Genomic DNA, 25,207 nt, shown 5'->3' on the forward strand with positions numbered 1-25,207 from the left:
TTAGGACCGTTCAGGAAACAGTGACACGTTATCTGAGGGAAGGGGAATGTATGTGTGAGCGCACACATCCATGGGTATTTTTTGGGGTGTAAAATAAAGGGTATCTGATTACAACTGATGGGTTTCCAGTGGCCTTGAGCTTGAAATCAAACCCAGCTTCTGATACATTTTCTGCCTCTTCTTTTCCCCGTTTAAAAAAATATATAAACTAAACAGTAGGGTGCAGTGCTTGATTGCAACAGAAGGCAATGTGAATCGAAGATGCAGCACTCAAGATGACGCTGCTTTAATCTTTCATTAGTAAGTCTAATTAATTTTGATCTTATTCAGAAAGCGTGTCAAGATATTAAGTCCGGGGCAAGCTCGTGATAGCCGTTCGGTAACTAATAATCTAATAAAATTTTATTTGTCACATGCGCCGAATACAACACCTTACAGTGAAATGCTTACTTACTAGCACTTAACTGCATTTTTGGTTTAGAAAAATACCTAAAAAGTAAGAAATAAAAGTAAGAAATAATTAAAAGAGCAGCAGTAAAATAACAATAGCGAGACTATATACAGGGGGTACCGGTACAGAGTCAATGTGCGGGGGCACCGGTTGGTCGAGGTAATTTGTACATGTAGGTAGAGTTATTAAAAAGTGACTATGCATCAATAACAGAGTAGCAATGCAAATAGTCTGGGTAGCCATTTGATTAGCTGTTCAGGAGTCTTATGGCTTGGGGTTAGAAGCTGTTTAGAAGCTTGGACCTAAACTTGGCGCTCCGGTACCGCTTTCCCTGCGGTAGCAGAGAGAACAGTCTGACTAGGGTGGCTGGAGTCTCTCACAATTTTTAGGCCCTTCCTCTGACACCGCCTGGCATAGAGGTCCTGGACAGCACGAAGCTTGGCCCCGGTAATGTACTGGGCCCTACGCACTACCCTCTGCACAACTCTGAAGATACACGTCTCTTTTCGCCTCCTAAAAACAAGGCCCGAGGGAAGGAACCATTTTGAGGAGACAAGGAGAGGACACAAGGAAAATATGAGATTCACCCACACTCAATAGCACCTTTTTTTTTATAGCCCTCTTATGCTGCCATCTAGCGGTCAGTTTAGAGTATAACAATAACATACCCCATGACCATCCATCCGTGCATTCTGCTCCTGCTTGGTTGAGTGCATTTTTCAGTACAATAGAATTATGGTTGTCCTATTAATGAAAACAGTGTCATACATGTGGGGATGCTAATCATCAATATAAAACACATTTCCCCCACTTTCATAGGACAAATATCCCTTTGCTGCTGGTCTTTAACAAATTGTCTGGCTTTCTATCAAAGCGCATTCACACATATTCTGCAGTGTGCCATCCAGACTGCATTCATTCTAATTTAAGCGCCACCTTGCCACGGTCACAATGCATGGATACATAATGCATGTGTCGTCACACAATTCACAGCCTCCTAACTTTCAAATCGTTTATTTCTCTTTTTCCATGTATGAAGTTTCAAATGGTTCCCACAGCAGATGCAGCATGCAGAGATGGATAAGAAGGTAAAAACCTAAGACTGAAACCGTTTTTTTTGCCTCCACCCTATACCACCCCATAATAAAACACACACACACACACACACAGATCCCTTTCCTCCGATAGTGGACACATTTAGCACAAACCTAAAAAAACAACTAAAAAAACAAAGGAGGGACCACTAATACTACCATGTTAATAACAAATATATATGTAAAGAAAATAATATATACAACAAAAACAACATCTCGAATGGTTTCCCCCTGAAACAGAGCTGGTAGGCTACTCTGGGGCATAAGTGACGCTTTGCTGGAATAGAAGTGACAGAGATATCCAAAAGATTATAGTTGTTTAGAATAACAGTTACATGTAGTGGAGTTACTTTGAGTCATTTCCATATTTATTCAACATTCACCAATTCTTTTTTTGGCAACATCCATATACATGTCATTTTCATTTGTTATAATATATTAACATTAAGAGTCATATGTAAACATAGAGATTTTCAAAAAAATGGATCTACATGCACAAAGAAGAGAGAACCCTCCATGTCATGCAAGCACATCACAAGACTTCGGGGGCCTTTTAAGATCAGATAAGAGCCATCGTCGTGCAGCACGCCATTGAAGACAAAACAGCGGTGCGAGGCGGGCGCATGCGGCACAGGATCACGCACGTGAACACCCGCCCGTCGGTGCATTCAGTTGAGCAAAAAAGCAGAGCCACAAACTTAAAACACGTTTAAATTCCATAAAATGTATAGATACAAATAAAACCTGTTCTGTCTTGTCCCCTCTCTCTGTGTAAAGAACGTTGGTAGCTTTATAATAAAATGCCCTTTTGTCGGTTGCATCTTCAAGAAAAAAAAAGAAGAAGAATGTTCAGGAGGTAGGGAGGAAGAGGGACAGCCCACCTGTGACCTTGCACTATTACCTCAACTCACGGCAAGAGTCCATACAATGTTTGAGAAACCAAATTAAAAGATGTTCATGAAATAGATGCAAATTACATGGTCAAGAAGGCTAAATGTGTACGTTGAAATCAACGCCTCGCAAAAGCCGAACCAACTTAACATCCCTCAATGTCCTAACTGTAGCCTACTTACTGTAAGTTACCTCAGCTCTGCCTGCAGTTAAGTTGTTAAATGCAACCCCCCCCCCCCCCCCCCCCAAAAAGCTAGATTTACCATATCACAAGCATTTAAACCAGAAGCACTCATCTCTACTTCTTCTCTGTAACCAATCCATATCTGTAACTTAACATGGCTGACGAAAGCAGTAAATACAAAAACACATTAACGAGAATATTCTAAATGGCCTGTGATGTCCTACCATGCAGATTGAAAACGTGCTTTTTGTTGGAATAAGAGACTTAAGGTGAAAATTATTTGCATAACCAACCAGTGACTGAAAAAAAAAAGACCTTGTCCTTGAAGTAAAACCGTAAGCTTGTATGTGCAGAAATGTAAATATTATTCTCTCTACTCCACTGCATCTTCAAAGCAAGATGATCGATGTCCCTGACAATATAAATATGTATAGTGCACAATCCCCCTTATTAAAAAAAAAGAGGCCGTCTCACATGATCTTAAAAACATAGCTGTTCAAAATATTGGGAGTGAAAGAAGCAGGGAAAGCATTTGCCTGGAAAATGTAATTGGACTGTTTGAATCGTGCAGTATGCACATTGAAATAAGCAAATTCTACCGAATGTTGATAGAAAAAGATGTATACCATTATATTCAACCGGTTTATTATATGTTCTGGTTGGCACTTCATGCTCTATTTTTGTGTTGTGTTGAAATCAAGTACATCAAGTTACATCACAGCTAACTACACACATCCCCCACCCCTCCAAAAAAAGCCAAGACCAAAATAAATATGAAAAAAAAAATCCCAACTGCCTCAAAATCAAAGAGAAACACACTAACCCTTCCTCCACCAAACTGAAACACTCACTCAACGATAAAAAGCTGTCCTTCAGGCTTTTAAAGTGCTACACCGGGTTATTGAGAGAACTCATGTTCGATAACACTATAAAATGGTTGGCGTCAGAAGGCTCGGGTTGGAAAAAAAAAGAAGTGGCTTCACAGAGAAAAATACTTCCATTGAAAAATACACAGAGACCTTTGCTGGATGACACCTTGAGCAGATCCTCAGAAATGGAGAAGAAAGCGAAAAGGGATTTTTTGCAGGGGCCCGTGAGGTCAGTCACACGTCCACAACCATCTTTTTGTGTATGTCTAATCCTCCCACCACCTAATGGAAGACAAGAGGGGCAAGAAACTGTCACGGACGCAACAGACACCTTTAGAATTTGAACAGAAGTGACGCACCGCGATCATGATCATGGGAATATGATTGCAACATTTCAGATCAATTCAGAGTTTTTTTGTTGCAGAAATCCCTGTTGGGAAGATTTCCTGATTATTCCCCTACTGGTTCCGGGAAATCCCCCAAATGGGATTTCTCAAACTTGTGAACATTTTACGGAAAGTTTCAGGAACTGTGCAACCCTATCACAGAGATAAAACGTTGTTTCTTCGACTCACCGCACAAAACTCCTCAAAGGATATCCTCCCGTCGCCGTCTTTGTCTGCGTTGATGATGGTTTTGTCAACAATCTGCTGGAGCTGGGTGTCCTTTAAGTTGTTCCCCACCATCATCTTGAGGACCTGGAAGAGTTCGCCGTTGGATATGTAGCCGTCCTTGTCCATGTCGTAGATCCTGAAGGCAACTAACAGGACAAGGGGGAAGATGGAAGGTTGGGTCAGACCTCTGGGGTTTCATCGCAGCGTCATTGGAATGACCTGCCAATACGCGCATTTTAAAAAAGGGAAGAACTTCTGAACATCCAAGAATGGGGATCATTTTCATCATCACAGAAAAGCAAACATTTGCTTTATGAGCTCAGCATTGGTGTATCGACAAAAAGGTGGGTAATCACTTTAAAATGGGGGGTGGAACGTCACAGTGAAAGCAGTTGAGATTAGTTGGCAGTCTACTTACAGCGCAGTTTCATCTCTTTATCACCTTTGACACTGAACTGGGAGACGCCCTCAATGAATTCTGTCAAAGAATGTGAAGCCATTTTGAGTCAACCAACAATTAAAAAGGACAGTAAACAAGGACATGAACACACGTCGGATATCGTTATTTCATTCACTCAGTTGTATAAGAGCTAGAGGGGGGCTTTCGAGGAAAATGCCCAAACGGCCCAAAAACTGTTAAGGCATTTTCTGATTTAAGGTTGGTCAGCATAACATCATAATGCAGGCGAACACTTCGTATAAAAAAACACATTATACATTAAGCATTTGGTTGATGATTTCATTTCAAGGTGAAACAGCACTGGTCATTATCCACAAGGATAGCCTACAACAAAGACACCAGACTAAAACAGACAACAAAGGCTCGTTTGAAGTTAGAATTTAAAAAAAGGTGAATAACCCCATATATCAGTCTTACCTTTGAAGTCGACTTCCCCATTGCCATCTGTGTCAAATATATCGATAACTCGCTGTACAAGGGGATTCTGTTGGAGTTCCGGTAAGGACATAAACTCTTCCACGCTCAAGGAGCCAGAGTTATCTAGGTCGAGTTTCTTAAATCTCTTTCCTAGCCTCTTAATCTCATCAGCATCAACTGAAATAGAAAAGGAGAGAGCGAGAAAGGGTGGCGTTAAAAACCGACCTCTTCACATATAGGGGAACAAAACTTTACACAGCAGACTCCATTTTCTAGGGTAGCAACCACCACTGCCGGGTTTCGGGAAGCACACTTTCAGCACACGGGGGGGGGGGGGGGGGGGGAGAAAACGGGCCAACCTGGTCACTTACATCTGGTGTTATGGTCCTTTGCGGCCTTTAGAATTGATTCACCTGTCCCCGATTGATTCTTACCCAAATTCTTGCGAGTGCTGGCCATAGCATAGCCGTCCCAAGCTACCGCCCACCTAGTGTAGTTTGATACAGGTGGCCAACATTGAGCGACAGCAGCAGCATACCTCTCGGTTCCCCACTCTAAGCTCTTTCACTGCGTCATGTGACGCCTCCTTCACACTAATCACTGGACTGATATGCATTAATCGTAACGTGGACACAACAGCTTGAGGTGGACTTAAGTGAGACTAAGTGTGAACCGTAATGTGGGCGGGATTTCACAAAATTAACCTTTCACCTGCTGCTGTGCACAATGCTTGATTCTACATACACGAGAAAGAATATTCCAGTAGTTTGTTAATACGATCAACCTCGCACTAGTATTAAAATCACCTACAGAGTCTCACTGTAAATAACAAGCTATTTTTTTTTATCAGTCTTCGAGGGCACAATTCATATCTACAGACTCAAAAGTATTTTTCCATCAGCTTTATTTAACAGGCAATCCGGAGTTTCTCTCTGACCCGATATGGCTTGGGTTTGCTGAGGCGTTCCTCTGGGCACCTCGACGTGGCAGTGGTGTTTTAGTCAGCAGTGTTGTACCATGATGACAGGCTTAACAAGTAGGAACCAACAGCTGCCATAACTGAGACCCACCACTAGATGTACCACAAAACAAGTGAGTGGGGTGTCACAAGAACTAGAATATTACTATGGCGGCTATACATTATGGGGTGCTGCCAATACAGCACCACAGTGAAAACGGATGCCCTTTTACATCTATTTGTGAGCAACTCTCTGCAAAATGGGTCCTACCAAATTGGAAAAAACGTAAACACGCAGCGCCTTTCTACGTGGATTGTGGGGGAGGGTTCTTGAAATCCAACATCCAATCAAAATGTAGCCGCTTAATGTAAACGGCCCAATCTAGGCGTTTTAGCTAATATGACATTTTGGATGGCTACACGACACTACCTGGCAACAGGTGCATTGGTAATTTCATATCTCTACATTAATAACCTTATTAATTATGTGGAAAATGAATTGAAGACAAATCAATATAAGCCGGAAAGTTCTGCATCTTTTTCCAGCCCCCAAAAGCCCGTCAGTAGTAGTCTGACATGGAGACAAGGAAGGATGCCATTGAAAATAATATGGATATAGCCAGCCCATTGATGATAATTTTAGTTAAGCTGATTTAACTTACACCTTAATAATTTCAGCGTTAACGATGGACTAACTCTTGTATACAAACTTTTTTAAATACATCAATAGCTCCTCCCCTGACACAAACTCTTTACCAGGGGATGCAAAAATGTAGCTGCAGAGGCACAGGCCCCAACAGCACTGCATTAATTCAATTACACTTGCACAACAGTATATGCCAGACAGTGCTGGGTACCATTCTGTCCGTGTATACCGTCCACGAGTGTAGATCAAATAGATGGAGGAAAAAAGTATTTATAGCCACAAGGCAGAGAGAGAAACACCCCTCACTCCACACACAGCTAAATGGCTGGTGCTGCCCTCCCCTCGGGAAACCCCTAGCAACAAGGAAACCCAGCAAGCCAACACACAAAGGGGGGAGGGTATTTTGAGAGCTGCAGTCAGACAGCCAGCTGGAGAGGCTTTCAACACAAACTGATCTGCAGAAGGAGACAACGTGTTACATTCACATCGGTTTCATAATTCGGCTCACTGGGCCTCATCTCCCTCACAACCAATGACCACGCAGACAGCTTGAGAGTTCTGAGACTGTCTCCCAGGTCTTCATGAATCAAGCCCCGGTTATGATATTTTAGGAACACTGTTACCACCACAATTGGGTTATCAACCATTTGTTATGTTAGTGTTACTAGCATTCAGGCACGTGTCAAGATTTAGCCTCGTACGAGTCTAAATAGTCATTTTATAGTAATTCTAGACACTGGCTTGCTCTAGAGACCTGTAAACAAATCATGCCCCCCCAGAGAGATATAACCGCTACGCAAGCTAACCAATGAGCTAACCAATATCACACCTATAAACCAACCACGCATCTGACAAGAGGCAGATAATAAGGAAGTGGCGGTGACTACATTGCCATCGCACTTAATTCACTGCTGCAGAAACACAACCCCCCCCCCCCTTACATGTGGGCGAGTCACACCGCTGATCTTACTGAAAAAGCGGCACCCACTGGGGCGCATCAAAGCACTGCAGCTCTCCCAAACAGCCGAATAAATACTCTCAGCTCTGCCTCTATACAATATATGGGAAGTTCATTTGTCTTGATGTGCTGGTTTGTAGCTCAATTTGGATGGTTTATTATCTTGTTGTTGTTGTTTTTTTTATATACATAATGCGTTTGTGATGTTTTTTGATTGGAATGTGTCTGTGAGAATGTGCCTGTGAGAATGTGTCTGTGTACAAAATAACAAGTAAATAAAACCTGTCTATAGATGCAGATCCTCTTCTAGTTTGATGAACAGATCATGAATTGCTCCAAAGAACACGGTAGCCAATACGTGGCCGTCTGTGTACATGCATACTTGTGTGTGGGTTTGCATGCATGTATACTTATGTGTGGGTTTGCATGCATGTATACTTGTGTGTGGGTTTGCATGCATGCATACTTGTGTGTGGGTTTGCATGCATGCCACGTTCTGCTGCGTCACCATGCTTGACTGGTGCTCCTTACGACACGCCCAAAGCTCTCAGCAGATGCTAAAGATCGCCACTTAGAGATACGCACACTGTGCTAAGACTAGTCTAAGCGGGGAGGGAGGGGGTGTACAAGTGGGTACAACTACAGAAAAACACAAGGTGTTAAGAGGGGAGTCACCATGTTCTCTTGAAGCGAAAAACAGTCTTTGCAGGGCAAGTCATTTTGTCTGTTTCGCTACAGCCTTGCACAGGGAGTCACCTAACCCTCCGAGTAGAAGTTGCCCCTCTGCTAGGATCAGCTTCCCCTTCCCCGTATCCAACCTTTACCCTTCGGGGTAAAAGACAGAACTGACCAGCATTCTAGGGGTCTACTAACGAACGCCCTGACTAGTGGACCTGGACAGGGATCTGGGTGAGTTCCCAGTGTTCAGACCCTGCCAGCTTGGCGCGCACAGCTGATTTAAGGTTGTGCGCCTTCTTGACACGGCGAACAGCTGCCCCACGCCCTGCTCCCAGGAGTGAGGGGGTGGGTAAGAGACTCCCCAAAATATCCCACTGTGGGGGAAATCCATCGGCTGGCTGAGGTTTGAGACCTGTTGAAGTCTCTTGTTTTTTGATTGTCCTGCAGGTGCGCAACCCAGGCGTGTGACTCTAAATACAAGGTGTGTTTTTGATGGTCGGGGTTGTGTCAGCTGGTTCATAAGCATCAAAGTGGCAAGTCTTTATGAAGTGAGACCCCTAAGTCAACACCAGAAAGTAGTACCGTCTACTTGCACCCGTGACAAAGTCCTACACGAGTCTGGTCTCTCTCAAAACGATTGAGAACCTGGCATTTGCTTTTCCAGTCAGACACATTCTGTACAAGACTGGTCAGGGAGAAACAGATAGAGGGAGATTGTTCTGGGTTAAAGGCAAGTAAAGGAACAAGTGCCGTCGTAAATCACGGTCCGACGGCCACCCCTGTGACACCTAACGTAACAGCTCGTTAGGGAGGTGCGGAGGTCCCCCCCCCCCGAAAAAGTAGAGCCTGAAAGTTAAGTCCTGAAACTCTAATTAGCCCCATTTTCTCTTGAGGGGTGGGTGGATTGATGAGGTTGGAGGGATGGCGCAGCAGGGTGACAAACCAATTAAAAATTGAATATTACTCGGGCTAAAAATAAATAAGGCTCTCCCACCAGCCCTGAAACTGACCTTTATGAGGGGAGAGGCATTTTTTTTTAGCTGTGGCAGCCAAGTGCTCAAGCCTCCCAGCAGCGTCTGAGACTGGGTCACACTGTGAAGGGCTGAAGTATGCAGTATAGCGTGTGGTGATGTATATATTGTTCTGCTCAATTCCCCCGACCGGACCAGTTGTTTACCTATTAAGTGTCCCAGACTTTTGTAAACTGCAACGCCAATGGTAGATTCTGGCCTTTGAATTGACTGGGCGGTCACTCTTCAAACCCAGAGACAATACAATCCCATAGCCTAAACTTTTTTTTACATCAAAATTGTTCTCGGTCCAGGTAAATTAGATTCAATTCCAGTCATATCTGAATATTACATACAGGACAGCCCACAGCTGATATCGTTTGAATCACAGCAGCAGTATTGGAGAAGTTGCCGGTGACACTCTCAAATACTTACAGTGTGTACACATCTCCAAGGGATAACTTGCTTCGTTTCCCTAGAAAGAAAGAGGAAAAGAATGGTGAGAATGACCATCCAACCTAATGTTTATTCAGAAATGAAGACAGGAAACCATAGCTAATAACATTCACCATTCAAATCTGTATTTTCTTCTTCAAAATATATGAATTGTGTTGCTATAATAAGATGGCATTCGCACCAAGGGTCTGAAATATTGCCATTTTACCATGGATTACATTGTAACAAGTTGAGTGGTGACAAGCTTATGTAAAGACCCGATTTGTGTGCACCACATAAGACAAACGCCATACCAATTATTGCGTCTGGGGTATACTACCACCTCAACATTGACACACGAAAGTGATGATGTGCTAATATGTTGATGTGAGCTTGGTACGTTAATAGGGAAACAACATTAACCCTACAGAGTGACACAATATCCTGCCACTAAAACGGCAGGTAGATTTGAAACCCATTCTCGGTCCATCCCACTCTCTGCATTTTGTTTATCCCTCAGAAGTGGCATTCTCCATTATGCATGAGAACAAACAGAATGAACTGGATTCTGCCAGAGCTGGAAATGAGGGCAACCCACTGCCTTTGCCTTTCCGCATCTCAGTGGGACATAAAGGAATTGAAAAAGGCCGATAGAGAAAGGCTGTGCCTTCCTTATTAGATAAAGACTTGGGCCATGACTGAACGGCTAGCCAAAAAGGGGCATGGACTATCCTAAATGCCTCTAAATAACTATCCATTTAAATCCAAGTTAAAACATTTATCTCCTGAATATCATAGAGCACTTCTGTGGCTCAGTTGGTAAGAGGCATTAGCCACGCCAGGGTCATGGGTTCAGTTCCTGCTCGGGTCACATATACAGTGCATTAGTAAAGTTTTCAGAACCCTTGACTTTATCCACATTTTGTTACGTTACAGCCTTATTCTAAAATAGATTAAATGCATTTTTATCCTCATCCTCATCCACACACACACACAACCCCATAATGACAATGCGAAAACAGGTTTAGACATATTTGCAAATGTATTAAAATAAAAATAAAAAACATATCTATCTTATTTACGTAAGTATTCAGACCCTTTGCTATGAGACTCGAAATTGAGCTCAGGTGCATCCTCTTTCCATTGATCATCCTTTAGATATTTCTACAACTTGGAGTTCACCTGTGGTAAATTCAATTGATTGGACATGATTTGGAAAGGCATGCACACCTGTCTATATAAAGTCCCACAGTTGACAGTGAACGTCTGAGCGAAAACCAAGCCATGATTTTTCTGAAGGAATTGTCCGTAGAACTCTCTAGACAGGATTGTGTCAAGGCACAGATGTGGGGAAGAGTACCAAAAAAATGTATGCAGCATAGAAGCTCCCCAAGAACACGGTGGCCTCCATCATTCTTAAATTGAAGAAGTTTGAATCTACCAAGACTTTTCCTAGAGCTGGCCGCCCACCCAAACTGAGCAATCGGGGGAGAAGGGACTTGGTCATGGAGGTGACCAAGAACCCGATGGTCACTCTGACAGAGCTCCAGAGTTCCTCTGTGGAGATGGGAGAACCATCCTGCAGCACTCCACCAATCAGGCCATTATGGTAGTGGTCAGACGGAAGTCACTCCTCGGTAAAAAAGGCACATGACAGCCTACTTAGAGTTTGCCAAAAGCACCTAAAGGACTCTCAGACCATGAGAAACAAGATTCTCTGGTCTGATGAAACCAAGATTGAACTCTTTGGCCTGAATGCCAAGCGTCAGGTCTGGAGGAAACCTGGCACCATCCCTACGGTGAAGCGTGGTGGTGACAGGATCCTGCTGTAGAGATGTTTTTCAGCGGCAGGGACTAGAAGACTAGTCAGGATCGAGGGAAAGATGAAAGGAGCAATGTACAGAGAGATCCTTGTCGTAATCTTACTCCAGAGCGCTCAGGACCTCAGACTGGGGCGAAGGTTCACCTTTCAACAGGACAACGACCCTAAGCTCACAGCCAAGACAATGCAGGAGTGGCTTCAGGACAAGTCTCTGAATGTCGTTGAGTGGCCCAGCCAGATCCCGGACTTGAACCCGTTCAAACATCTCTGGAGAGACGTGAAAAAACTGTACAGCGAAGCTCCCCATCCAACCTGACAGAGCTTGAAAGGATCTGCAGAGAAAAATGGGAGAAACTCCCCAAATACAGGTGTGCCAAGCTTGTAGCGTCATACCTAAGAAGCAGAGGCTGTAATCGTTGCCAAAGTACTGAGTAAAGGTTCTGAATACTTATGTAAATGTGATAGTTTTTTTATTATTATACATTTGCAGAAATTTCTACAAACCTGTTTTTGCTTTGTCATTATGGGGTATTGTGTGTAGATTGATGAGGAAAAAAACTAACAATTTAAATCCATTTTAGAATAAGGCTGTAATGCAGCAAAATGTGGAAAAAGCCAAGAAGTCTGAATACTTTCAGACTGCACCGTATACTAAAAACATATGCACCGTATACTAAAAACATATGCACCGTATACTAAAAACATATGCACTGTATACTAAAAACATATGCACTGTACACTAAAAACATATGCACCGTATACTAAAAACATATGCACCGTATACTAAAAACATATGCACCGTATACTAAAAACATATGCACCGTATACTAAAAACATATGCACCGTATACTAAAAACATATGCACTGTAAGGACAGTAAGTTGCTTTGGATAGAAATGTCTGCCAAATATTAGAATGGCTAGCGAGGCTACCTTGTGTAAATCCACACATCATCCAGAATGTGCTGATGAGGACTATGTTGCAGAATCCGAATCGGGATTGCAAGCCGAAATTCCTTTTCTCTGTGATGAATACAAAACAGTGAAAGTAGGAGACCTGTTTCGACTTGCTGCTGATAACAAAGCCTGGCATAACCCAAGACTGATCATTGACAACCAGAAAGACACGGCCCTGTCTTTCCATCTAGCTAAGCTTTGGATACAATACCAAATAAAATTACGTTGGGCATATAGGCTCCATATCCCCATCACTTGAAGTCATAAAATAGTAAAGGAAATGTCAATAAAAGTATCATTCAATTTGTTTCATGAACAGTATTTTAGGGATTAGGCTCCAACGTCCAGGCAATGTGACTTTTGGTCACCCACTGGTGTGGGTTACTTTTGGTTTGGCAAATATCAAATATATCAAAATATCAACATTTTGTCTCACACTTTCTTCATTTGATATAGGCTGACCTCAACTCCAAGAATCCCATAGATGTCCATGCTCAAAGTGTTTTCAAATCACTGGCACAGTAGTGTTGATGCTGCAACAGTCTTGTGCCTCTGACTTCAGGTCACACGGAGCATTCAATTCAAGTGGACTGGGGGGTTTAGGATTACACCATTTCCTTGGTGTAAGGTCATGTCTGTGTGGTAACCAAACAGTGGGCGTTCTAGAAGTAAACCTAGTTTTGTAATTATAACATTGCAAAATGGTGGGAGGGCAGATGGGTTGGATTTAGGCCTAACTCAGCTGTGTAGTTTGTACCACAATTGCCAGTCCAAACATATAAAATTAACAATGATCTTGTTATTTTCTTTTCAACATCCTTTCCTTCAGGCAACTAATTTGTCACTAACGATTCATTAAAAAAAAAAAAAAATGTCTAGGCGTATTCAACACTGTTACCAGTTAGTACTCACATTACTACAACTGGGTTTGGAAAGTGAGGAGTATTTTCTTCCAAATCCATCCCCTTAGTTTATCTAAAACATCTGTACTAAGGGTTAAGAAGAAGCAAGCCAGTCTCCCGACACGCATTGTATTGAAAAACTTTCACAGTATATGCCAAGGCTGGTAGTAAGCTACACATTTTTCTCTTGAGCACCATGACAGCACTATCTGTCAAGAGCTGAGAACGTAATACGTTTTATGAAAAAATGTGATATATTGCAGTCAGAGCCTAATACACTTGACTTCAACAGTTCTCACTGAGGGCCTGCTTACAATTGGAATGTGGTTTCAAAGAGACAGCCTGAGTGTACAATCCATCTACCAATAGAATCCATTAAAACCAAATCAGCGTCATCCCAAGTCTGGCTGCCTGCAGCGACAGCCTATAAAGGAGTATATAGTACACTGAACAAAAATATAAAACGCAACATGCAACAATTCAAAGATTTTACTGAGTTAGTTCATATAACAAAATCAGTAAATTGAAATAAATGCATTAGTTCCTAATTTATGGATTTCACATTACTGGGAATACAGATATGCATCTGTTGGTCACAGATACCTTAAGAAAGGGTAGAGGCGTGGATTAGATAACCGGTCGGTATCTGGTGTGACCACCATTTGCCTCATGGAACACGACACATCTACTTCGCATAGAGTTGATCAAGCTGTTGATTGTGACCTGTGGAATGTTGTCCCACTTCAACGGCTGTGCAAAGTTGCTGGATATTGGCTAGAACTGGAACATGCTGTCATATGTCAATCCAGAGCATCCCAAACATGCTGAATGGGTGACATGTCTGGTGAGTATGCAGGCCATGGAAAAACTGGGACATTTTCAGCTTCCAGGAATTGTGCACAGATCCTTGAGACATGGGGCCGTGCCTTATCATGCTGAAACATGAGGTGATGGCGGCAGATGAATGGCAACACAATGGGCCTCGGGATCTCGTCACGGTATCTCTGTGCATTCAAATTGCCATCAATAAAATGCAATTGTGTTTGTAGTCCGTAGCTTATGCCTGCCCATACAGACATGACAGTTTGTGCAGAAATTCTTTGGTTGTACAAACCCACAGTTTTATCAGCTGTCTGGGTAGCTCGTCTCAGACGATCCCTCAGGTGAAGAATACGGACGTGGAGGTCCTGGGCTGGCGAGGTTACACATTGTTGGTGGTTGTGAGGTCGGTTGGAAGTACTGTCAAATTCTCTAAAATTACATTAGAGGTGGCTTATGGTAGAGAAATGAACATTAAATTATCTGGAAACAGTTCTGGTGGAAATCCCTGCAGTCAGCATGCCAAATGCACACCCTCAAAATTTGAAACATCTGTGGCATTGTGTTGTGTGACAAAACTGCACAATTTAGAGTGACCTTTTATAGTCCCCAGCACAAGGTGCACATGTGTAAAGATCATGCTTTGTGATATGCCACACCTGTCAGGTGGATGGATTATCTTGGCAAAGAAGAAATGCTCACTAACAGGGACATAAACACATTTGTGCACAAAATGAGAAAGAAATAAGCTTTTTGTCCATATGGTAAATGTCTGGGATCTTTTATTTCAGCTCATGAAACACATGACCGACACTTTACATGTTGCGTTTATATTTTTGTTTGAAGCAAATATTCAGATCCTATAGCGTATTTAAGGTTGATGCATTTGTGTTCTTTTTCCTGAAACCACTATGCACACTTGGTCTGAGCTAAATGCTGGCGCTTCAGAAATGCATACAGGTCCAGTATGCATGCTTAATAATCAAGTCGCCTACTGACCGCCCAAACATGGGCTATGCGTGTACAATGTAGGCCTATGACCGTTGGAAATTGGGAGGAACAGGAAATAGGTCAGTGAACGACAAGATATCAATCTTTTTAAATGGAACTCTGATGCAAATTGATATGACTGCGGTAGTATGAAACTGTATCTGGCCTTCTGCAATGCATGTCCTTTTAAAGCCATTTATTCAGATCCCTGTACTGGGACTGGTAAAAATAAAATACAAATAATGTAACGAGAGGTAATATAGAAAATGTAAGAAAAGGTGGATCTTTGGGAAGCAATTGTTTCTTCCTGGAAATGTAGTTTAACATGAATAAATGTGACTGACTAACTAGAACAGTCCTGTTCTTTTTAACACATTCCCACAAGTAGTTAGCTAGCTGTGTTGATTGGGAACCACGTTAACGTACCGTGCAGCTCTCATAAGTGACAAACAGGAAAAGTGCCCATTTGCTGTGACCATGTAGTATGTTTTAACTAGTGCTAGTCCAGCTTGGTTGGACCTGCGTTATAAAGCCGAATATTGCCGACACAAGTTGACAAGCGCATCTAATTTATGCACAAACTAAGGCGTGACAGCCTATCGATATTGTTAGTGTTGCCTGCTTGCGGGTTCAGGAAAGATACAATGTTTCACTTTTCCCCCACAAGCTCGCGCCATTTTTCATGTGCCTATAGCTTTAGCTAACTGGCTAGGTTGTTGGTTTAGCTACTTGTCACACATTTCGAGAAGTCTCAGTATAGCTTTTCAGAACACACCAGAATGCGATAAATCATCAAAACATAACGTTGGCCATATTGCCATGTCTGTAAACATGAAATTGTGCGTGCAAAAATGTAATGCAATACACGCTTTCAATCTCATTTGGTCGGGAGAATAAGAACGTAGTGCAACGAGATCTTGGATAGCCTTGAGTGCTATGCCTGCATGCATATGGTGTAAGATTTTGTACACGTTCGGTTCAACATTAAAATAGCTAGCTATAGTTTTCCTTACCATTCTGTCGGTTGGGTTTCTTCACCTGGTGCGCAAGAGAAACACTTTGAAAGGGCGACGTTGCACAATCAATTTTAAGACTGTTTCAGGGAAATATTTCTGGTTGTAATAAATATAGACCAGCTTGACTTGCTCTCGCCTTTTCTCTTTAAGGATGACGGATTCACTGCAGTAGCTACAGTGGATCCGCAGAGGAGGTTGTGTTGGTGTAGAGAGCGAGCGAGGTTGAAAGGCGAATAGGGGGAGGTGCGGCTATACAGTACATCCGGGTACCCTGTCTATTTCTTTTAATGTATGTATGCCAACCATGTATTGTGACATTTACATAAAATTGTAGCCTATCCATCAATACAGGGTTTAAGTGATGCGTTTAATGCTTTTCGGCGTAGGCCTATTTCCTCATCCAGATTCTAAATGAAGACCCATGCAGCAATGTTTAAGTATGTGGAAAAATCGACCAGTGAATATGAGTGCCACACCTACAGGCTTGCCCATAAAGATGCATGGTTGTAAGATTGACTATTGCAGCTTTCTCTTTCACGGGCATGAACAGCCATACTGTACTAGATGTAAAAGATGACGCCTAATGTGTCTAACGGATTGGAATAGGATGTGCAAGTGGGCATGTGAATAAGGGGGCTTACACTGCTAATGAGGACAAGGAAGCAATGGCACAACTGTCGTCTCTAAGCAGGCTTCTGAAATGAGAAATTAATCATAAACACTTTCAGTGAAATTAGTGTCTTCAATAGGACAATTTAAACAACAGCAACAAAAAACTACTTATTCCAATTATTGTACAATGATGTTAATCAAGTACGCTAGTAACTGGTGTGGGTATATTTACTTCCACACTTTTCAATTACATATATAACAGAACTGAACATTTTAGGCAATCTCATATCATTTTGCATCTGAAGAACAAAACCTTTAGGCATAGGATTATTCAGCCATGCATTTTACAGACAAAACTGAGACAAAACAATGATAGTGATCCACAACATTACAGAAATAGAAGCACTTAATAGATTATAGAATATCTCCATAAAATAATATAGAAGTTTTAACAAAAAAAACTGTCTCACCCCTTTATAGGCTAATCGCAATTGTGCTGTTCAGAAGTAGACAGCTGTTCAAAGGCTTAAACAATACTAGAACTAACACATAGGATAACACAAATATGTACATTTATTCATATAACTCACATCACACACACCTCACACGTAATAAATCAGGTTAGATACATTTCACCCGCAACTGTCTTCAATCCTGGTCCAGGAGGGCCACAGCTTCAGCTCGTGTGACCAGAGCTCAGAGTAACACAGCAGATGTTGTATAGCCGTGATTCCCAATGATATTGCTGATAACAACCTGACAATGTGTCTTGATTAAAAACCAATCAAAGAACAACCCCCCCGAGATCAGACTGGTAGATAACTGCCCCCCTTTCTCTAAAACAGACAATTATGGTGCTCAGTGACTTGAAACGCATGCCTACAGTAAGGCTTTTCCCTCTGAACTTGATGGTAAAAAAGGGTTATTGTGTGCAACGCATCTCCTCTGCTTGTTTTTCTTCCATTACTGGGTATTGGAAGAATGAGTTGATTGGTGCTCCTCAATTGAACGCCTCTTTGTTGATCCACATCAGGCTGCGCGTCTCATTGGGCTTGCATTCGTACTCGATATTGACAAATTTGTTCCCAAACTGGCATTGGTCTCGCTTGTAGTAGTTATAGTACTTTACTTGCCATATTGTCTCGAATTGGCCAGCCTTTCCAAACTGACACAAAAACACAGAGAAAAGAAAGACATTCATTGAAGGGACTCTGTTGTAGATGACTTGGATTTACTGTCTATAGCACATTTCTTACAACAAATGTATTTTAAAATGTCTGAAAATAGTTTTGATAAGAGAATTGATGAGTTATTTGTGCTGATAATATCACTATTTTGAGTTGGGTCTAAATATGAGAAAATGTACATTTATATTGCCAGAAGACACCACTTAATTATAAATAACTCAGTTAGTTACCGCTTAGTTATACAATTAGGATGAAGTATTCTACTGGATTACCTCTATGCTGACTTGGACAGGTTGCCTGTCCCCACTCTTGGTGTGAGGCACTCCCTCTGTGTCATAATGTCCATGGTACACCACTGACTCTTCGTCTTTGGACTGCTGCTCCAGAGGGAGGGTGATACCTCCGATGTTCATGGTGCTGGGAATCATGAAACAGACATGAAACCGGTTAGTGGGTATCATTGCCAACCCCACCCAAATGGGCCTGTAGCCTACCATCGGCAGTGAATTGTTGAGACGTGAATCAACACGCAAAACATGCGTTCTGTACTCACCCTCCTTGGTTGAATTAAAAATGCATTCACACGCCGCGTCAAGACATTATTTATTAATGCAGAATATCGGGTAGAGGAAAGGGGAAAGGTAGGCTACTGTAGCCTATCCATTGTAGACTATAGCCTATGCATTGTAAAATAGCCTGTAAGATATATGGGGTATACAGACATATATTTGCAGTCAACCCATTTGAAGATACAGTAACATGCAGTTACATAGGCCTGCCTATACGTCAGAAAAACAACATTTGATCTAACACTCAGGGGAGGCAGGATATAGCACCTGCATCAGGCTGCATCCACAGACGCACTGTAATGGGCTATAGCAAGACTGACAGGTGCATTTAATTTGAATGTATTGTAAACGAATTCAATATTACTAATACAAATGTCCAGTGCTTTTCTTGATATAGTATTTTGTACTTACGCGGCATCAGCATTGCCCGGCTTCATAACCACCTCAACCTTATACTTCGACCCTGTAAGCAATTTTATTGTCCTGCTCTGGCCGAATCTGGTCCCATCCACCTTGAAAAACACCGGTCCATCATTCGGTTGAATTTTTAGAGCGATAGAAATGTTTATAATCGGTGGAACATCGTCGACCATGACTGAAATATAACCTATTATGGTCTCGGGGGCGCCCTATAATTATTAAAGAGAAAGCGGAATGATGCAGCAATGGTGCATTTCCAACCGCACCAGAGAGAGGATGCTGTGACGTGTACAGCTGGCAAAAAGGGTAAAATCACTAACAATGATGGCTGCATTCCTCCGACCCCGTTCCTCACTGAGGATAATCACCATACAGATGAAAATGATCCATAGCAGTCTACCATAGATAGTCCTACAAATAAATATCTGATCTGAATGCAAGTAAGTATACACTGAGTGTACAAACCATTAGAAACACCTTACTAATATTGAGTTACTCCCTCTTTTGCCCCCAGAACAGCCTCAATTCATCGGGGTATGGACTACAAAGCGTCGAAAGCGTTCCACAGGGATGCTGGCCCATGGTGACACCAATGCGTCCCACAGTTGTGTCAAGTTGGCTGGATGTCATTTTGGTGGTGGGCCATTCTTGATGCACACGGAAAACTGTTGAGCGTGAAAAACTCAGCAGCGTTGCAGTTCTTGACACACTCAAACCGGTGCACATTGCACCTACCTCCATACCCCGTTCAAAGAAAAAAATTGAATTTTTCTAAAATGTGTTGTTACAGCCTGAATTTAAAATAGTTTACATTGAGATGTTGTGTCACTGGCCTACACACAATACCCCATAATGTCAAAGTGGAATAATGTTTTTACAAATTCATTACAAATGAAAAGCTGAAATGTCTTAGAGGAAATGATCAATGGAGGAAACAGGATGCACCTGAGCTCAATTTCGAGATTCAAAGCAAAGGTTCTGAATATTAATGTAAATAAGTTGTTTTTTATTTTTTATAAATTTGCAAACATTTCCCCAAAATTGTTTTCACTTTGTCAATTTGGGGTATTGTGTGTAGATTGATGAGGAAAACAATGCAATCACTCCATTTGAGAATAAGGTTGTAATGTAACAATGTGGAGAAAGTCAAGGGGTCTGAATACTTTCAGAATGCACCGTAAATGAAAGAGTGAAAAGAAGGAAGCCTGTACAGAATAAACATATTACAAAACATGCATTGTGTTTGCAATAAGGCACTAAAGTAAAACTGTAAAACATGTGGCAAAGAAATTAACTTTATGTCCTGAATACAAAGGGTTATGTTTGGGGCAAATCCAATACAACACATCCCTGAGTGCTACCCTTCATATTCCCAAGCATGGTGGTGGCTGCATCATGTTATGGGTATGCTTGTCATCGACGAGGACTAAGGAGTTTTTTTAGGATGAAAATAAATTGAATAGAGCTAGCACAGGCAAAATCATAGAGGAAAACCTGGTTTAGTCTGCTTTCCAACAGACACTCGGAGACAAATATACCCTGGAGTTACAAAGATGACATTGAATGTTCCTGAATGGCCTAGTTACAATTTTGACTTAAATATCCTTGAAAATCTATGGCAAGACTTGAACTTGGCTGTCTAGCAATGATGAACAACCAACTTGACAGGCCTTGAACAATGCAAAAAAAATGCAAATATTGTACAATCCAGGTGTGCATAGCTCTTATGACTTACCCAGAAAGACTCACAGCTGTAATCGCTGCCAAAGGTGACATAACATGTTTTGGGGTGTGAATACTTATGTAAATGAGATATATCTGTATTTAAAAAATAAATAAAAAATACTAATACATGTTTTCACTTTGTCATTATGGGGTATTGTGTATAGATGGTTAAGGAAAACAATTGAATCCATTTTGAATTCAGGCTGTAACACAACAAAATGTGGAACAAGTCAAGGGGTAGGAATACTTTCTGACAGTACTGTAAATCTTTGTCTTGCCCATTCACCCTCTAAATGGCACACATACACAATCCATGTCTCAATTGTCTCAAGGCTTAATAAAAATGATTCAACCTGTCTCCTAACCTTCATCCACACTGATTGAAGTGTATTTAACAGGTGACATCAATAAGATTCACGTGGATTCACGGATTCATCTCATGGAAAGAGCTTTGTACACTCAGTGTATTTTGTTTTCAGGGTTTTCTATGGTGTTTCTGGTTGCTATATGCTTGCATGGACATACCGGCAGGATGTAGGCCCACAAAACAACAATTAACAATGCAGGGTGAACTACCATAATGTGTGATGTCCGAATATTGTAAGCTATCCCTGTCTGAAGTGCTGACATTGGCTCTTGTTAGAGACCTTAGAAAGTCTGTCAATTGATTCGAGTCGACCCTGTCCAGGCTGCTTAAATAGTGGAACTTCGTTAAAGAACCTTCAAAAGTGTAGCCTGAAGTTTCTTTGCTGTTTAATTTGTGGATGTGGCTTTTGATGCAGTGGCAGAGTTTAAATATGGCAATTGACTTTGTCTTTATAATTACAGTACCAACTACAATAATTCCATTAGACTATTAAAGATGTTATGCACCACACCAGATTTGTTTGTGCATCAAAATCATGATGTCTCTGAATGAATGTATGGTGATCCGTGGTGATATAGTCTACAGTGAGTGAGTAATACATGAATTTGCATGGATGTACATAAAGTGAACACATGAACAGTCATGTCAAAATGAATTGAAATAGCAAATATTGGGTTCCAGCCCCATATATCTGATACAGTGCATTATGAGTATTTTGTATACAATATAACTCAAATTAGAAGTCAACCAAAGGTGTTTAAATAGCTCATAAATACTGACAAATAGCAAAAGTACTGCACTTTAATGCTATACTGTAAACAAAGACGGGAACGCAAATGATTTTAATGACCCCACTTTATTCAGTGTAGTGAAGGCACAATTGTATCACTGATTTAGGAAGCCATTAAAGAGTATCCATATTTTACTGGAGTATAGCCTGCCATATACAGTGGGGAGAACAAGTATTTGATACACTGCCGATTTTGCAGGTTTTCCTACTTACAAAGCATGTAGAGGTCTGTAATTTTTATCGTAGGCACACTTCAACTGTGAGAGACGGAATCTAAAACAAAAATCCAGAAAATCACATTGTATGATTTTTAAGTAATTCATTTGCATTTTATTGCATGACATAAGTATTTGATCACCTACCAACCAGTAAGAATTCCGGCTCTCACAGACCTGTTCGTTTTTCTTTAAGAAGCCTTCCTGTTCTCCACTCATTACCTGTATTAACTGCACCTGTTTGAACTCGTTACCTGTATAAAAGACACCTGTCCACACACTCAATCAAACAGACTCCAACCTCTCCACAATGGCCAGAGAGCTGTGTAAGGACATCAGAGCTAAAATTGTAGACCTGCACAAGGCTGGGATGGGCTACAGGACAATAGGCAAGCAGCTTGGTGAGAAGGCAACAACTGTTGGCTCAATTATTAGAAAATGGAAGAAGTTGAAGATGACGGTCAATCACCTTCGGTCTGGGGCTCCATGCAAGATCTCACCTCCTTGGGGCATCAATGATCATGAGGAAGGTGAGGGATCAGCCCAGAACTACACGGCAGGACCTGATCAATGACCTGAAGAGAGCTGGGACCACAGTCTCAAAGAAAACCATTAGTAACACACTACACCGTCATGGATTAAAACCCTGCAGCGCACGCAAGGTCCCCCTGCTCAAGCTAGCGCATGTCCAGGCCCGTCTGAAGTTTGCCAATGACCATCTGGATGATCCAGAGGAGGAATGGGAGAAGGTCATGTGGTCTGATGAGACAAAAATATAGCTTTTTGGTCTAAACTCCACTCGCTGTGTTTGGAGGAAGAAGAAGGATGAGTACAACACCAAGAACACCATCCCAACCGTGAAGAATGGAGGTGGAAACATCATTCTTTGGGGATGCTTTTCTGCAAAGGGGACAGGACGACTGCACCGTATTGAGGGAGGATGGATGGGGCCATGTATCGTGAGATCTTGGCCAACAACCTCCTTCCCTCAGTAAGAGCATTGATGGGCCATGGCTGGGTCTTCCAGCATGACAATGACCCGAAACACACAGCCAGTGCAACTAAGGAGTGGCTCCGTAAGAAGCATCTCAAGGTCCTGGAGTGGCCTAGCCAGTCTCCAGACCTGAACCCAATAGAAAATCTTTGGAGGGAGCTGAAAGTCCATATTGCCCAGCGACAGCCCCGAAACCTGAAGGATCTGGAGAAAGTCTGTATGGAGGAGTGGGCCAAAATCCCTGCTGCAGTGTGTGCAAACCTGGTCAAGTGATTTAACCATAATCCTATATAAAAAATGTATCAAGGTATAAAACAAATCAAGTGCTTAAGACATAAGTATAAAAAATGTAATCTAGAGTTTACTCATATCTCTTTATAGCATTGCATTTATCTCTCCAGCTCTGCTTCCAGAATCTCGCCCCAAGTCTCGACATCCAATGAGCACATGTTCCTGTCCAGTAGTTCATCGGCTGAATGAATGTTGCTGTATCGTCCCCTTAACCATTCTCTCTTCAGAAAACCTCTCCTATAGTTCCGCACCAGGGTGACCTAATAAGAAATAATCAAAGAATGACAAAGGCATTTGTTATTGAGATAAATGACACTCATCCAAAGAGCATTGTTGTATTAATGTTTCACAAGGGGGGGTGATGTCTATGATACGTCTATATTTGCAATCTGGCAATGATGTTATAGACAGGCATTCCAGTAGTCTAGCATAATTGAGGTGAAGCTGTTTAAAAACCAACAGACCCACCTTCCACGACAGTCCATACTGCCTGTCCCCATCAACCTCCTGTTGACAGAAAGCTTGCACAGTCAGGCAGTGATTCCTCCAGAGGTGGTCACTGTCTTCAATGATGTGGTGCCACAGTTTGCAAGTCAACAATGCACTACATAAGCTGTCAATGTCCAGTTCGCTGAAAATCTTCAAGCTCATTTCCGTGGGCAATATTTCAGCAAAGTTGTGTGGGCATGTCTCTTTGGCGGAGGTCAAGGTGGGACTTCTTTCACAGACAAAATAGGTAATAGAGTTCCTTTTGGAGACATACTGCATAGTTCAGTGTCCCACACAGTGGCTCTGTGCTGTGAAAAAGTATGATAATGAGCAAGTGGTGTAGCAGAGAGGGCAAGCTGCAGCAAAAACAATGCTTATAAAGGCTTACTACCTATACCTAGCTACCTGTCCAATTAATGCAGGTCTAGTGTCAACGGCTCGGGGCTGTTTCTGTAGGTCTGTGCCAATGCAATGGACTTTGTCTGGGGCTTGCTAGCTTTGGGACACAGTCTATGGACTCCCGATGTATAGTTTGATATATAGTTTGATAGATATGCTGTAGTTTGATAGCCATGGTTTTGTTAGTCATTTAGCAAGAAAACATTGACCAGAGTCTCTATATACTGTATAACGTTAGGTACGGTATCCAGCTGGCCAGGTCCGATTCGACTGTAATTTACTCGACGTGTGTAGCGTGGTAAGTTATTTCGTTGTGTCTAATACGACAACAAAAAAATTATTACGACAATTGTCCAAGCTTGATCAGAGTCAGACTAGATATAAAGGTTATATACATCATTGTATTATTAAATCAGATAAAAAGGTATGAAATAATATGAAATAATTCATCGTTGACATACCCTAAACACTGTCGACTTCCTAGACAGCTCACCGTTAAAATGTCTCTCTTTCAGTTCAAAGCTACGATGACTGATATGGGAAAGCGCATGCGTACATGCTCAACATGGGCAATAGTGAATGCAAAATGCGTATACACCTTTAGCTTGCATAGTTCCATTTAAAGAACTACTCAGTACCGAAATCAAAATATGCATGGCTAATTTGTTGATGTTTTTGATCAATTAAATAGCGTAATCCTATGTTTTTATTGAACGTAGCTTCCACACAAAAACGACGCGCGCATGGACTACAACAGCCCGGAAGTTAGCTACTGGAGAAATCATTGATCAAAGTTAACCCGTTTCTCAGCCTCAGCACCGTAAGTTAGTTCGAGTGCAAGTAAAAAGCATTTATGGAAATTATTTAGCACTAATAAGTGTACATTTCTATAGTTGATCATAATAACTATCCAAGGACCAAATGTAGTAAGTTAGAAAGCTCCCTTTACCTCCGAGGGAGAGTCCAAGAATAAGGCAGGC

At 41.8% G+C, this 25,207-nt stretch overlaps 3 protein-coding genes across 4 annotated transcripts; all 3 read right to left on the bottom strand.

Annotated features, from left to right (window-relative positions):
• Positions 1-1,449: 1,449 nt before the first annotated feature.
• LOC139424709 (calcineurin subunit B type 1) lies at positions 1,450-16,399 on the bottom strand. The gene is made up of 6 exons (XM_071176794.1): positions 16,167-16,399; positions 9,666-9,705; positions 4,981-5,157; positions 4,522-4,581; positions 4,065-4,249; positions 1,450-3,771 (listed from the first exon to the last, which is right to left on the bottom strand). Exons 1-6 carry the CDS (start codon positions 16,167-16,169, stop codon positions 3,724-3,726), a joined length of 513 nt encoding a protein of 170 aa, XP_071032895.1. The 5' UTR covers positions 16,170-16,399; the 3' UTR covers positions 1,450-3,723.
• Positions 16,400-16,542: 143 nt separating this feature from the next.
• On the bottom strand, positions 16,543-19,240 carry LOC139424710 (CB1 cannabinoid receptor-interacting protein 1-like). The gene is made up of 3 exons (XM_071176795.1): positions 18,949-19,240; positions 18,241-18,385; positions 16,543-17,946 (listed from the first exon to the last, which is right to left on the bottom strand). Exons 1-3 carry the CDS (start codon positions 19,128-19,130, stop codon positions 17,782-17,784), a joined length of 492 nt encoding a protein of 163 aa, XP_071032896.1. The 5' UTR covers positions 19,131-19,240; the 3' UTR covers positions 16,543-17,781.
• A 4,083-nt stretch (positions 19,241-23,323) lies between these two features.
• Positions 23,324-24,734, bottom strand: LOC139423862 (F-box only protein 48-like). 2 transcript variants are annotated; one of them, XM_071175503.1, is made up of 3 exons: positions 24,689-24,734; positions 23,808-24,136; positions 23,324-23,599 (listed from the first exon to the last, which is right to left on the bottom strand). In XM_071175503.1, the coding sequence occupies exons 2-3, from the start codon at positions 24,105-24,107 to the stop codon at positions 23,438-23,440; spliced, it is 462 nt and encodes a 153-aa protein (XP_071031604.1). In that variant the 5' UTR covers positions 24,108-24,136; positions 24,689-24,734; the 3' UTR covers positions 23,324-23,437. The 2 variants fall into 2 exon arrangements, with proteins under 2 accessions (XP_071031604.1, XP_071031605.1); XM_071175504.1 differs by having other exon boundaries at positions 23,808-24,131; positions 24,689-24,707.
• Positions 24,735-25,207: the final 473 nt, after the last annotated feature.

This window comes from Oncorhynchus clarkii, chromosome 13 (genome assembly GCF_045791955.1).
Source record: "Oncorhynchus clarkii lewisi isolate Uvic-CL-2024 chromosome 13, UVic_Ocla_1.0, whole genome shotgun sequence".
NCBI classification, from domain to species: Eukaryota; Metazoa; Chordata; class Actinopteri; order Salmoniformes; family Salmonidae; genus Oncorhynchus; species Oncorhynchus clarkii.

What these genes read in the sequence shown, in the direction of transcription:
- LOC139424709 (XM_071176794.1), bottom strand. An exon ending in CTTGGAGATGTGTACACACT is followed by an intron (nt 5,158 to 9,665) that starts GTAAGTATTTGA and finishes TTTCTATTTCAG; the next exon opens with TTGATGCTGATGAGATTAAG. An exon ending in TGGGGAAGTCGACTTCAAAG is followed by an intron (nt 4,582 to 4,980) that starts GTAAGACTGATA and finishes ATTCTTTGACAG; the next exon opens with AATTCATTGAGGGCGTCTCC.
- LOC139423862 (XM_071175503.1), bottom strand. Translation starts at nt 24,107, where the DNA reads ATGCAGTATGTCTCCAAAAGGAACTCTATTACCTATTTTGTCTGTGAA. An exon ending in AGTATGGACTGTCGTGGAAG is followed by an intron (nt 23,600 to 23,807) that starts GTGGGTCTGTTG and finishes ATTTCTTATTAG; the next exon opens with GTCACCCTGGTGCGGAACTA.
- LOC139424710 (XM_071176795.1), bottom strand. Translation starts at nt 19,130, where the DNA reads ATGGTCGACGATGTTCCACCGATTATAAACATTTCTATCGCTCTAAAA. An exon ending in CCGGGCAATGCTGATGCCGC is followed by an intron (nt 18,386 to 18,948) that starts GTAAGTACAAAA and finishes CATGATTCCCAG; the next exon opens with CACCATGAACATCGGAGGTA. An exon ending in CTGTCCAAGTCAGCATAGAG is followed by an intron (nt 17,947 to 18,240) that starts GTAATCCAGTAG and finishes TTTTTGTGTCAG; the next exon opens with TTTGGAAAGGCTGGCCAATT.